Source organism: Protopterus annectens, chromosome 11.part0 (assembly GCF_019279795.1).
Source record: "Protopterus annectens isolate FY-2018-M chromosome 11.part0, PAN1.0, whole genome shotgun sequence".
Classification (NCBI taxonomy): Eukaryota; Metazoa; Chordata; order Ceratodontiformes; family Protopteridae; genus Protopterus; species Protopterus annectens.
Window position 1 is genome coordinate 1,262,654,031 of NC_056745.1, and position 16,073 is coordinate 1,262,670,103.

General features: G+C 37.8%; 1 protein-coding gene across 1 annotated transcript in view; it reads right to left on the reverse strand.

Annotated features, from left to right (window-relative positions):
* Window positions 1–1,081: 1,081 nt before the first annotated feature.
* LOC122815816 overlaps window positions 1,082–16,073 on the reverse strand; it is a 152,856-nt gene continuing 137,864 nt past the window's right edge. The window contains exons 4-5 of the mRNA XM_044088618.1: window positions 11,230–11,291; window positions 1,082–1,884 (exon numbers count right to left, since the gene is read on the reverse strand). Coding sequence (XP_043944553.1) covers window positions 1,837–1,884; window positions 11,230–11,291 — 110 coding nt within the window. The 3' untranslated portion in view covers window positions 1,082–1,836. The remainder of the gene's footprint in view (window positions 1,885–11,229; window positions 11,292–16,073) is intronic.

A 16,073-nucleotide genomic window follows, 5' to 3' on the forward strand; every position in this document is an offset into this window, starting at 1 on the left:
CTTAAACCTCGGCACAAGTATGAATAGGACATGCTGGAGGGATAGATTCATAACCCAGAGGCTTCCCATGCTCTGGAACAGAATCCCAGTTCATGTTAGGCAGAGCCCCTCACTAACTCTCTTCAAGAGATATCTTGATGAGTGGATGGGAGATCGTACGTTCACCCCAGGGGTCACATCTGTGTCACTACTAGACAGGGGCACAGTAAACTAATTCTATTATATAAGGGGACCTTCACTGTGTCACTACTAGACAGAGGCACATTATTCTAAATCTATTCTGTGCATTTTTGTACCATTTCATGGGGTGGTGAAAGCCACATCACTATGTCTAGGCTTACAAATGCCCCAGGGCAGATAGCCTAGTACTAAACTATGAAACTATGAAACTATAATCTGGCGAGGACATTGCTAAACTAACACATATTTTAAAGATTTTCTGCTCCCTAATTTAGCTTGCAGCAGTTCAATTTCTGAAATGACCTTTTTGCTGCTACTGATTGTTGAATTATTATTTTGTTTTTGCAAAGTGCAATCATGATTTGCTGACTGATTGCATTGTTAAGGGACTGCTTGCAGTTAGACAGGAAAGTGTTAGTTTTCTAGCTGCTCTGTCATGATAAATCACAGGATGGATAGTGTAGCAGCTGTTTATGGGTAGCTGACAGATATGGTTTCAGTACTAAAAACAGCAAAGGTATAAGCTGTGATGGGCAGTGCTATCCTGGCAGGCACTGTTACTCTTCTCGGCAATTCCCTTTGCTAGATAAAACAGGCAGAGGACAGGAAGAAATGGAAACAGATAATCTGCTGTGGTGACCCCTAACAGAAACAGCTGAAAGAAGAAGAAGATAAAATAGGCTACTTTTGTTAAAACCAGGAAATGGATTTCACTAATGACTGGTACAGTGTCCTTACTGCCAAAATATTTACCACAAAAAAAAAAAAAAAAAAAAAAAACAATAATAGTTTTTGGTTTTTGAGACACTTTAAAAATCAAAGTTACTGTCTTCATAAAAGCAGTTATTTTTAGCAGTTTATTAATCAGATTAGTTTCTTTAATCCATGCTGCAGAGTGAAGACATAATTTTAGCATCAGAAGTATGCAGTAGCTGAAATAGCGGTAGAACAGTCTCATATTATTATTTCAACTTCTGTTTATTACTACAGTGCTGAAGCTGTATTGTTCATTTTATAATTCTTACAAATGTTCTAAATCAAGGTGAGATAATTCGTGTGAGATCTGTAGTATGACAGCAGTGCATTTCCAGCTGCAAAATAAAAGCAGAAGACCAGACATACATCTGGAACCTTATTCCAAAAGACTTGCTCTCAGTGTTAGTGACCACTTACATTGAGAGCAGGCACAGAGGAAGTCTTCTGGAATCTGACCCCCAGAGTAAGCCTGTTTATAGATAGGCCTTACATTGAAGTAAGTCACTTACAATGAGAGCACGTCTTTCAGAATCAGGGCAGACTTATATTGGGACCAGCTCTTTTGGAATCTGGCTCCTAATCATTAATGTGTTGCAACAAAAAAAAAACATTATATTATGAACTATCATAGCATACTGCAAAAGGAAAGTCTAAACTATAATGACAGTTTTAATGAAACAGCAAAGGCTTTCAGTTATTAATTACTAGCAATGTGCATTGATTATATCTTCTGACTGGTTATTCTTTTAGATAACTTCAAACTCGGGGCAGGCATCACTCAGGATCGAAAACTGAAGAGGTCCACACCTATTTTTCTGGTTTTATTACGCTTTGTAAAATTAGATAACTTCAAATACAACGTCTGATTGCATTTTAGGCTCCAAACTCTCTGGTTGTGGTTCACATTTTTTCAGAATAAACTAGATCATTTCCCATGTTCATAGAAGCCTGTGTTAAAAAATATAACCATTAATGGTGTTATTAAATTTTATTAAAGAAATACAGCAACATTTGTACCTTTGTAAAGGTACTTACTTGGTTAAATTCTTTCTCATTGAAAACATTTAACTTGTTTAGTTAAGAAAATGCAAAAATGATAATCAAAAACAGGTTGCAGAATAGGATGACCCACTGAATTTCCACATGCTTATGCTTGGAAATAGAATTCATTCAGCTTTAGTTTTATTTCAGGTGTTTTAAAAACAAAACACCGGATACAACAAAGCCATCAAGTACACATTGATAAAAATAAATAAATAACACCAAGCAGACAAAATACATTTAGATAGAAGGGATAACTAAAAATTAATGATTAAATAGCTATGTGTGTTTTATCTTGCATCTATCTAGTTAGCTCTTTTTACTTATCTACCTATGTATATGATTTTAGTTCTCAACACAGACCTGATGAAGGCTTTATTGCATTAGTTAGCTGAAAGCAATTTTAGTTAAAAGTCAGCCTTTTTATATGTATATATGTTATGCTTTTCTTAATATCTGATTTTGGAATATGGGTTGCAAATTAATGATTGACAGTCAAGATGAGAAGGCAAACACTTGCACCACACCACACTCATCACATAGTCCCACTAAACCTACACCACCAAAATCCACACATAGAAACACAAAAACATTCATGGAGGCTCTCAATAATAATCAGCTCAAGCAACAGAGACCTCCAAAGCAGAAATGCAAGCAACCTCCACCCCCCAACACAACCCAAATGACACATAGCCCACTGACTCAGTATGCCACTCAACCACAGCCAATAAGGCAAAACAACGTACCCAACACACTAGTCATAGGTGACTCTATTGTCAGATACACTGATGTCCCACTCACCAGGCTAAACAAGGAGAAGGTTACTGTCATATGCCTGTCGGGTGCCAGGTTCTGCCACATAACCCACACACTCAGGTCACTCCACAACAAGTACAAATATGACTCTGTCTTGTAGCCCAGGAAGGTATGGCCCTAGCCCTGAGTAGCATCCTGCCATCGCCCAGAATGATACCGCAGTACAAGGACAAAATGATTGACTTCAACAATTGGATAAGCTTCTGGTGTCATTCTAAGGGGATCCAATATCTGTCTGCCTGGGATGACATGGTCGACAGACCACGATGCTTTGGCATAGGTGGCCAGCACCTGTCACCCCTAAGATTCCGGATATTGGCTAAGGGTCTTGCCGCCCCTATACAGACTTTTTTAAGCAAGGTTCAAATGACAAATTCACCAACATAACAGGAACAAGCAAGCAAAAACTGAGGGTGATGCTACTCAGTGCTAGAAGTCTAAATCTGAAAATGCACTCATTCGAGGCACTCCTTAAAATGGAGAACATTGATATCTGTGCAGTGACTGAGACCTGGTTCAAGGCTCTAGAGAGCACCCCTGCATTACCTGGCTATAACTCATACCACACTTTTTGGCCATCTTACCTGGACCAGAACACCAAAGGCGGAGGTGTGTCCATATTCATTAAGGATATCCACACGTCCAGACTAGTTGCGCAGCATAATGCATCCGAGGTTATCCAAGTGCAACTACCTCTGGGCAAAACTGCAATCCAAATTGTAGCTTGCTACAGATCCTCCACCATGCCCCAGGATTCCCACTCCTCTTTTCTTGATATACTGGAAAATATTAGGGTTCAACCAAACACCCTAATAATGGGTGCTTTCAACTACCCCACCATTAACTGGAAAAACTATTCATGTACCAACTCCTTCGCTCAATGCTTTCTGGAATTCATAAATTCCAATGCCCTGGATCAACTTATCCACACCCCCACCAGGGGCAACAATATCCTAGACTTAGTCATTACCAACATGAGTGGCCGGTGTTCCACACCTGAAGTCAACTCCTCGTTGGTCAGATCTGACCATAAACTAATCACCCTAGATATCCACATCTCACCCCCACCAACCATTAAGGAAATGACGGAAAACATTTCTCCAAAGTCAACTTCATGCTTCTTAAGACAGAAGTGGTGAACTTCATGACACCCATGCAGATGGACAATACAGTTATGACTGCTGAATCCTACACAAATGCACTCTATAAGCACTTACATAAGTGCATGGATCGTGCTATCCCAAACAGAACCAAGACACTATCCTCCAAAAAAAGGAAGCCATTTTGGTGGTCCCCTGCTATAAACAAACTCTACAACAGAAGGAAGAAACTTGCAAAAGAGAGTAATATCCCATGAGTGGAGGAGCTCCGTGCTCAGCCTCAGTAAGAAGCTGAGATCTCTTATAAGATCCCTCAAAGTTAGTTACGAAAACAAAATCGCCAATCATTCTAAGGGCAACCACAAAGCATTCTATAGCTATGTCAAGAATCTCAATGGTAACACCTAGATCTGCTCTGAGTTACAACACAACGTCATGAAAAGTACAGAACCAACTGATACTGCCAACATCCTGACAGATAGGTTCGGTGCTAACTTTACCCTCCTCTCACCCCCTAAATGGCCCATATCTATACAAGAAGAATGCAATGTCCTTGTAATCACATCCATGCAGGTAAAAGCTGCACTCTCTAAAACCAAAAACATAGCATCCATGGGACCAGACAACATCCCAGGCTGCGTTTTACATGAACTTCAGAACGAACTGGCTCCCCACCTAAGCACCAAATTCAATCATAGTCTCATGTCAGGCTTTGTGCCCACTGAATGGCACACGGCAACAGTTATCCCACTCCACAAAGGGGGAGCCACCAGTGATCCTGGGAACTATCGCCCTATTAGCCTGACAAGCCTGGTCTGCAAGGCCATGGAACGTATCATCATGGAACTCATAAATAAAGACATTGGTAACCTCCAAACTCTGGACACCACCCAGTTCAGGTTTGTGAAAGGCAGATCATGCCTTCTGAACCTGATTGACTTCTTTGAGGCAGTCAACAAAGCCGTAGACGAGGGTAAGGTGGTTTACACAGCCTATCTTGACCTCTCCAAGGCTTTTGACACCATCCCCCATTCTGGATTTATAGCTAATTTGACTAAACTAGGTATAAATCCCTACGTCACAAGATGGGTTGCCAACTGGATCACTGACAGAACCCACACTGTAAAAGTTTCAGACTTCAAATCTGACTTCAAACCAGTGACAAGTGGAGTACAACAGGGTTCAGTCCTGGGAACTCTCTTGTTTGGTATCTACTTCTCTGAAGTACAGGCTAACACAGAAGGCCTCTGGCTAATGAAGTTGCAGATGACTGCAAACTAGGAACCTTAGTTGAATCCCCAAATGATGTGGACATCCTACAGAAGGGCCTCACTGAGATGCCTGGTGGCACAGGCATGGCCTCAAGCTCAATGCCAAAAAGTGCATTGTTATTCCCTTTGATAAAAACTCTGTACCCATGAACTACTACATAAACGGCAGTCTACTTAACGCCAAATGTGGGACCCAGGTGGACAGCAGTCTCTCCTTTGATAATCACATTGCCACAGTAGTCAGAAAATCCTTCTATGTGGCATACCTCATCACAAAAGGGTTCTCATCCAAGAAAAAAAGAGGTCATTGTTCCCCTCTACTCGGCACTCATTATACCCATTATAGAGTACAACGCCCCTTTTGGAATGTACCTCACAAGACATCTGCAGCAGCTGGAAAGGCCACAGAAGTACCTCACAAAGAGGATTACTGGCCTCAAACAGATGCACTGCACTGACCATCTCAAAAAACTCCAGCTTTACTCTGTAGCATATCGCCTACTCTGAGGATATCTCTGCCTAACATATAAAGCTGTGTTAAACCCACAGCTGTTGGACATGCTACACCTAAAGAAATCCCAATCACTCTGAGCTACATGCACTAGGGACATAAACCTTGTCACCACAATAAACAGGACATGCTGGAGGGATCGATTCCTGTCCCAGAGACTTCCTATTCTCTGGAACAAGCTACCCATCTATGTCAGGCAAAGTTCCTCATTAGCACTCTTCAAGAAAAATCTTGACGAGTGGATGGAAAATAGGAAATACACCCTGGGGATCACTTCTGTGGCTCTGCTTGACAGGGGCACAGGCAATTAACTTTTTTGAGTGGCATAAGCCAGGGAACCTTGTTGGGTAGGCTTACCTAGGTCCTTGAGCCGATAGACTAGTATCTACTCATGAACCTATGAACCTATAGACAGCTAGTGTTTTCCTTAACTAGGATTTATTTTGATCTAATCATAAGTAGTGTGTGTGGGTGGGTACTTGCTGTTCTTAAATGCACTTTTACAACCCTGTTTATATTGTTTACCTGGAATATAGGCTGGTTTAAAATTAAGCAATACATATATTTTTCACACCTACTTCTAAGTGTATAAAAGTTGACATGTTTAACATTGTAAAGTATTTCTGATTTTTTGTTACTGAGGATCACTTGTCTGTGACAAATAAATGCTTATTTCGGAACACTATTTGGGTTTCATGATTTTTGGAAATTATTGTGACTGAGCTCATCAGTGAAGTTTTAAGTCTACTAGTTTTTCCTGTTTTTTTTTTCTCAACACACGGGTTCATGAGGTTGGAACTAGACAGATTCATGTGCTTGTTCATTTTTTAAATATTGACAGGAATACACATGCCCTGGTAAGAGGTTGGTTCCTGGATGTAGTTTACTGGTTATTTCCCTGAGTCACTGATGTCCCAGCAGCACTCAGTATAATAAGCAGAATTTCCAGATGTGCAACAGTGGCATCGGAGACCCTACAGTCGATATCCATGTTACTTTACAGCAATACTTGAAATCTGAACAACATATCTGATCTATGGAGTCTAGAGCTAGGTAGTATAAACAATAAAAATTGGGTCTATATAATATCATCGAATGCTTAAAAAAGCGAACGCTGATTGATCGACCTAATTTAAGTGAAAGCTTACAATCTTGAACTGTCAGGGAAAAAAATCGCTGATCCAAAACACATACAAACAACATAAGCACACCAAACAAACAGAAATCCACATACATACACCTAAAATCTGATACCTAACCTACACTAAATTATGCACACACCACTAACTACCCACTTACCTTAACCCAAACCCTAACCCTAAGGTCCGTCACTATCGCACACTCACCTCACCTGCTCCCTAACCCTAACTCACTTAAATCCACCCTAACCCTCATGTCCACTCAAACGCACACACACCTAACCCAAGCCCTAACCCCAACTCACCTAAATCACCCTAACACTCACATCCACACAATCGCACACTTACCTGAATCCGACCGATAACTTTCCACCATAACACTGAAAATACCAAAGCAACAGAAACGGACAACCAAATTCTTTCCCTAAGAAAAAATTCGAGTTTCTGCTGCTTCGATATTTTGCAATTTCATGAAAATAAGTTCAATCAATCAGCGTTTGCTTTTTTAAGCATTCGAGGATATACTATAGACCCTAAAAATTGTATCATCACAGAACTCTGGAAGAAGTAAGAGAACTGGGTGTATTATGCAAAGGACTATAAATCTTTTTACCATTCTAAACCTATAACAAAAACAGAGGTGGTAGAACTTGCATTTTTGTTAAAGATTCTGTAAAGGCTATTTAATAATTTGTATGTTCAGTAACTCCAATAATGATAATGTTGATTATCTCAGTTCAAAGTTGCTTATGAGGTCAGGCAGAATTATAGGTATGAGTCTACAAGCCAGCTTCAAGTACAACTAAGTAATTAATTAAATTATTTATCTTAGGCAATTTTAACCTACCCAGATACAGACGTATAGTGAAAGTTGAATTATTGTAGAACCAAGACTATTCTAATTAATCACTTAAGGATTGAAAACTTGACATACTTGATCCTTAACTGCAAGGGACAACAACATTCTTGACCTAGTAGATGTGAACAATCAATACCTTGAATGACTTATATTTTCTCGGTTCTTTTTATCCCATGCCTGCTATTGAATTAATTATTTTTTTAAGTTCTTTTTACCTCCATCCCTGCTTACCACCAAGCCTTAATGATCTTATATCTGGTCATTCTGTCATAGTGGAGGGTCCACTCAGAACAGGGGTGAGAGCTGTACTGAGACGCCTTCATTCAGGCAGCCAGGAAGATTGTTTGTGTTCTTTCTATCATCTCAGCTATGAGAGTGTTTCTAATGTCCTAATCCCAGCCACGTGTTGGGGGACTTGTGATCTGCATCATCATGTGGGCCCATAATACCCCCTACATGTGAATGCATGTTTCTGCACAGGTGCTAAGAAGGCTACTACCAAGTTTTGACTTTGTGAATATCTATCTCCAGACTACAATTTGAATCATCATCCACTCTCCAAGGGATCATGACATTCCACGGCAAGCTGTGCTCTGCCCAGGGTGGGTACAACCCTCCTGCCTTGCCAGATCCATCAGCAACCTAATCCACTACTTCATCTCAAGTAAGCTTCATCATAGTCAGGGCTTTATTCCTATATGACATTCAAGCTCTCTGATGTAGTCTTATGGACTGACTGTAATAAAGTCCTCATGATGTTTCTAAACTGAAACTATAAGGAAGGTTTAACTAGTTTAAACACTCAAGTAACATGCTTTAAAATTAAAGAGAAGTACTACATGTAAATTATAAGTTAGAAAGAAATCTGTATCAGAAGATATAGAATTTGCACTCATCATAAGACAAAACAGCTTAGTAATAAGAAAAAGAGAGCAAATGAGAAATGAGTCACAATTAAAGACAGAAACCTTAAAGTAAGACATAATATCCTGTGCAGACAAGTGAAATGTGGTAAAAATGGAAAAAATTAGCCATGGATGAAAAGCTGGCTCTTAACCGTAATGACAATTAGAGACTTTTTAAAATATAAATGGAGTTTAGTACAAAGAAGACTTAACCACCCATTGTAGACAAAACAGCAGCACTTTTAATGCACATGAGAAGCTAGCATTCTACTTTCATCATTCGAATAATATCTTTATACTGCTCCAACCAACAATTTAGACGCCATTAGTTTGGAACAGACCACCACTTAAGAGTGATTAAAGCAAAGTTATAATATTACCCATTCTGAAGTCCTTGAGAATTAATAAAGCTGTGGGCCATGACAGCATTTCTAATAGGGACATGCATACCTAATCACAACTATTAGAAGAGTCCCTGGCATTGCTTTGCAAGAGAAGCTTTAAGAAAAGTATTTGCAAGATGTCAGGAAACATAAAATCCATCTACAAAAGTAAAGGGGACAAGAGGCTAGTTGCTAACCATGGAACCATATATCACCTGTCCATAACTAGCAAGCTTAAGGAGAAAATCATATTAGGCAAGCTGCAGGAGGAGTTATTGAATTGCTAAGTGATAAACATATTGCAGCATACCTATACTGTTAATAGCTCAGCAATGATGTGTAATTTAAATGCAAAATCATCTGTAAATCAAGGTCTTCAGTTGGGTGCAATATATAAAGATTTGTCATGGTCATTTGATTCAATAAGTCAGTGTGCTAATTTTCCAAACTAATTAAATTTGGCTTTAATACTATGTTGATTTCCCAGTTAAACAACTGGTTAACCAACAGATACAAGCAGTAGAGCTGGAAGGATCATTTTTGACATGGGCTAACATAACTCAGGTTCTGCCCCAATGATCTGCTTCAAGGCCCCATTCATTCATTTGTATTTCAACAATTTGACTTTTAATAATCTGCGATGCTTATGCTAGGCAAGATAGAATGTTGTGTCTTTCAGCTTTTCCAGGTTAGGGGTCGCCACAGCGGAACTCCGGTCCCCTAATTATATATAATATACTATTAGTCTGCTAATAGATTTATATTATATGACTAGATTGGTCCATGATAAATTATCAGTTACAATGTAAAAAAAAACTAAACATATTACTTTTGGTAAGATTGTTATTCTAGTGATAAATAGCTACTAGAAAGGGTATCTATCTTTAAGGATCTATGTGTATTAATAGAAGATAACTTTACCTTTACTGCCTACATTTCATACTAGAACTGATGCTTAAGAATCAATGGGGATATGAACAGATTAATTAATTTCTATAGTGTAGAGTCCTCTGTTTATGAACATAATTCTGTCTTTACTCGAATGCAGCAGCAATATATAATACTTTCAGTAATAGTAATCTGTTGGGAGTTTAACTGAGAAATCATAAAGAAGGTTAACTAAAACAATGGAACATTTCAATACAGTATCTTACCGTGAGAGACTTTAAATAATAAATCTGTTTTAACTGTCTTTTAGACACGTACTGCGAGAGACTTTAAATAATAAATTTGTTTTAACTGTCTTTTAGACACGTTAGTGGAAACATCTTTCTTACTTACAAGTCTTGCAGTGACATATTTTTGCCACAATATCTATGGCTCAAACTATTTATTATATATAGCAAAAGAAGATTCTAGGGGAATTTTAGCTGGAATCTGCATACAACTAATTGGTCCCCAGAGATAATTGTATTATATTGGAACAGCTTCTTAACAAAGTAAAAATGAATAAAGCCATTCGGGTTTTCAAACACAGATGTGGGTTTTATGGTGGAAGGAAGTTTAAGGTTATGGCACAGGGGAGCTTATTAAGTACTTCTGTCCCTAGCCCCTTAGATGATAATGATGCTGATGAAGAGCAAAGGTCACAGTGAGCCATGGACCTAGTGGTACTGTGGAACTGAGAGATTACTTTGAAGAGCTATTTCCAAAATTTTAACATGAATCAGCCAGCTAAATTAATGCAGGTGGCCAAGAGGATGAATGAATTAGCATGTAGTAAATTGTGACAAAACAATCATTATCAATGCCAGTAGAGTGTTTCATTTTCTGCCATTTGTCTACAACCTTGAACAGCCACACAAATTATTCACATTATGGCTTTTATTTAATCATTCAGTACTGAAGCCATAGCCAACAGTGGGGTGCCTGTTGTACATGTGAAGCACAAAAGAGTTAACCTATATAAGCGTAAACATGAGGGTTTTATTTGGCCCTTAAATAAAGTACAGTGATCTCAGATGTAGTATATTTAGAAAGGAAGTGGCAGAAAACCCCACATGTAAACCCTGGTACTTATCTGTCACGTCTTACATAGCAGCGTCCCTGTAAGAACTGAAGTTTAAAAATCCCCATTTTTTTCACTCATGGGTATTTTCACATTCAGATTCTGTATCTGTGATATGAGCCATATTACCATATGCAGAGATGAAGCTAATCTAAAGCTAAGACTGTATTTTAAATCCTCAGTAATACATTACATTATTATATTTCTGTCATTATTGATACTGTACAGTTTTAGCTGTTAGATAACTGTAAGATATTTACCTTTTGAATATCTTCTGCCTCTTTTTCTGCACTTGTAATTATTTGTGATGGATATTTGGGACCTGCACGAGAAATGAGGGAAATGCAAACTGATATCAGCCTCAAATATCACTGAAGCTGGCCTCAAAATAACACAGCATTTTAGGGTTTGTTTCCCCTACAGAATGACATGCAGAGTATATCAGTGCTAAAAGCAAAAAGGACATGAAGTCAAACTTATATAGGAGTATTGTATTAGCAAATTGTTTAAAATGAGCTTTTCCTTTTAACATGAATTATAAGAAAATGCACAAACCAATCAAAAAAAAATATGTGCGTGGGCACCACCCATGTTAGAAGTGAAGCTCCTGTGAGGATGTGTGAAAACCAGATTTCTTGCTGTAAGAGATTGAGAGGTATGCACAAACCTGTTTACTACTGCTGGGGAACTGCTTGCTCGCGCTCACTCCTCACTGTCTGTCACACACACAGTCTTGCTGGACCACTCCCACTCTCTCGATCTCTCTAACACACACACTGTCTTTTGCTTTCATACGTGCATTCATTCACAGAAGATTGCTCTCCCTGTCTCTCTTGATGGCTTCCCCCATCACTCTTTCTCTCTTTCACACAGAAATAGAAACACACACAGACACACCACAGTCCTGGACCTGTCCCTTCTCTGTCTTCACTCTCATGGTTCCCCCAGCCCACAATACATTAGTGTTATTATTGTACATATATAATAGGCCCTGGCAGTGTTGTGTATACCCCCAGCCCCAATCCCCATTATGATGCTGGCATTGGTACTGCATTTTACAGGATCATCTCTTGCGTCTAATGTATCTGCCCACCCTCTGATCCCCCTTAGGACGTCTGTGACTTTATGGCACTTCAGTTTATCCCTGGTTCGCCACCCCAACCCTGATTACCGTAGTAATATTGGTGCCATCATGACACTTAAAGCAATCCCTGGTGTCCTGTGATTCCTCCCACTGCCCAATCCCCATAGTAATGCTGGTGCTATTACTGCTTTTAAGCCATTACCTGGTGTCTGGTGGTTCATCCTACTCTATTCCTGTTTTCTGTAGTACTGTTGATGCCATTGAGGCACTTTACAGATGTGTCTACAGTTAAAAGGGTTTACAAATATTTAATAATAAATAATTAAAAACACAAGACAATACCTTTTACTACATAGTGCTAGTCAAGAGTTCAGAGATCACAGAAACATACTTAAAATAATTCAGTAGTACAGTTAAGACATCATAGAAAAACACTTAGTCTAATATTTCTAGTTTCTAGCTATTTCTAAGAGAAAACACAAGTCTAAGATAAACTTACATATAGAGCAAAAGCAGTGCTGAGTTGGATGGTCAAGACAAAAATGCTTAATGCTCTATGATTCTCTCTGTTTTTAAAATCACATTCCTGGTTCACATTACATAATTCCTTACACTTCCCTGGGTTCCCAGGCTAACAGAAACTACATTTACATTCTTCACCTCTGATCAGAACCCAGAACAATAAAGGACATTTATGCATGCAAATTCTGGACATTAACTCTGGCCTTAAAACAATAGGCAGGATGCCTCACTCTAGACTCACTGACTCCGAGTTTTAACATCAAAGGGTCACAGCATGCTTTACTTGGTCAGTAGAGTGCACTGTTGTTACATTATTTTCCACTTCAACATGTGACACTATTTTTACCATTTAAGACAACAAGCCTGTGGTTTACATCAATATCCACATATGACAGAATTATCTCCAAAATTCTATCAGGGTAGGCTGGCAGCCTTCACCCATCTTTACACAATCTTCACAGACGGGATAAGTAGTACTGTACGAAATACAGACTTCCTGTGCATGCCACATCACAGAGAGAATTGGTATTTTTATAGGATTTCACCTTTGGTTTCTTGCTCACTGCTGAATCAGTGCTGATTGGTTATTTCAGCTTGCATTTGTAAGCTGAGATTAACCAATCAGCTTCAAGAAAAGTGGGACTCATGGAAGCAGCACATCCAGACATCAGACAAAGACCATTATTTCCTGACAATCCAGAAAAATAAAATGGACAGTGAAGAGTCCAAATCAGATCAGAAATTTACTTACTAATAACTCTCGAGGCCCCCCAGGAAATCCTTGAGGCCAACCAGTGGGCCGTGGACCACACTTTGAGAAAGGCTGAGTTAGTATACACAGCTTACCATGACTTGGCAAGGCATTTGATACTATTCCACAGTCATACATTATAGTCAAAGTAATCAGAATAAATGTAATCCCTCATTTAACTCCTCTGATATCAAATTGACTCACAAAGAGAATTCAGCAAAAAGATAAGATCACAAACTCTTCTAAAAGGCTCATTACTAGTGGGGGGGGGGTCTCCTCTGAATGAGTACTGCAGTCACTGCTATTTAGTGTTTACTTTTGTGATATCAAAGCTGATGTCAGCAGTCTTTGGCTGACAAAATCTGAAAACTGTTGCATACTCAGAGCTATCATTAGCTGTCTTCAGGACTCCCAGATCCCACAAGAGAGATTTACCTATACAAACAAATGGCACCAGTACCATTGTCTAAAACTAAATGCCAAAAAGTATATATATATATATATATATATATATATATATATATATATATATATATATATATATATGGGTTACCTTCATTTGATCAACAGCCTATTTGACTGAAACCCATTTGATCGAAATTTCATTGGACTGACAACCAGTAGTTCAGTACATTTCAAGGCAAATAACAGGGATTGGTCCCCCTCCCAAATGTCATGTGACCCTGGAGTTGGTATATATAGTTAGGGGTGTGGGGGTGCAGCCCCCCACATTGGGGGGTGTGGGGGATGAAGCCCCCCACTTAGATTCCTTCAAAATAAGAAAATAACACAAAAAGTACAGATTTTGAATGCCCCCCCCATCTTCCTTCAAAAGAAGAAAATAATACAAAAAGTACAGATTTTGAGTGCCCCCACACCCCTCTAAATAAATAAATATATATATATATATATATATATATATATATATATATATATATATATATATATATATATATACCAACTCCAGGGTCACATAACCTTGGGGAGGGGGACAGATCCCTATTTGCCTTGAAGACTGGTTTTCGATTAAATTAACTGAATGAAAGTAAATGAATGAATTGCAAAAGATGCTAACTGGCTTTTGGGATATAATAAAAAGGGATATTCCTTCCTTGAAGAATTTACAACTTAAATTTTCTTATAAAATAGGAAAGAATTTAAAAATATTCTTGGTACATAGTACATATAAGAGACCAAATGAAGTAATAACAAAAAATCTAAGTCTAGATACAGGTACTAAACCATGTGGTAAATGCTCAATATGCCAATATATAACTAAAACTTTTGAAGAAATAAATGGTAAAACATTTCAGATGAAAGGTAGTTTCACATGTAAAAGCGTAGGTGTTATTTATACTATTAGATATGAATGTAATAAATGTTACATGGGAGAAACAAAAGAAGTTTAGCTGAACGAGTCAAGGAACACATAAGAGATATAAAAAATAATAAAATGGTTAGTTCTTTAGGAGAACACAGTTTTGTTGAACATGGAGGGGTTCCTTTAAAATTTAAAGTTACAGTGTTGAAACAAATTAACTCTAACTATGTAAGTGAAAATAGGATTAAATATCTTTTGAGAAAGAAAGAAACTATTTTTATTTTAAAATATAACACTTTACAACCCACTGGTTTAAATAGGGAATGTAATTGGAAGAGCTTTATATAATGCTCAAGTATTACTGTTTTAACTTGTGCTACTTACGTCTTGAATGTGAAATGGAGTTTTTATTGATTGAAACAATTATTTAATTAATTGGCTAATTGTTTTGTGTATAAATGTCAGCTTTAGTTTAATGCATTACTCTGTAAAGGCTAGTTGGCCGAGGTGCTACGAGGTTAAAGTGTGAAGATATATTGATTTCTGTGTTGCTACAGATATATGTCATTGTTAATTTACCTACTGCTATACCAGTTTGTTGGTTCGTTTATCTGTGGATTTGCTTTATTTAAGCTGCTATACGATTTCTGCAATAGATTAATACATTTTACTTCTTTTATTCTAAGAAGTGGGGTTCCTGGCATTTTGTGGTCTTTATTATTACCCAACTTACTTTGCTGTCCGGAGATGGCCTATACGTGTTTTGCAGGGGACAAGCCCCCCTGCACCCTCACCCCCACCCCACCCCTGCTAATTATGTATTCCAACTCCAAGATTGCACTACAGTGAGGAAAAGGGTAATTCTCCTGATCCCTACAGTAGTGCAATCCATTGTAAACAGCAATGCTCAAAACCACGAATACAAGCTGCATCTCGAAGTTCCAGAGGTGACATCATTTCAAGTCTGGATTTTCAAATTTTGCACCTGTACCCTCAACCATATGAATGACAGTAACCTAACTTTCACACTTTTGATAGTAAATCTATATATAGATTAAATATATATATATATATATATATATATATATATATATATATATATATATATATATATATATATATATATATATATATATATATATATATATATATATATATATATATATATATATATATATATATATATATATATATATATATATATATATATATATATATATATATATATATATATATAAAATCACTTTGTCATCTGATAAACATGACAAGCTATCCAACTACCACATAAATGATAGTCCTGAAAATAGACACAGTTACTAGGGATCTAGTCAATTTTATAGACAATGAACTCTCCTATGGTCACTGTGTATGTACTGCTATAAGGAAATTTTCCTACCTTGCCTAGCTGATCACCAAAGGTATATTA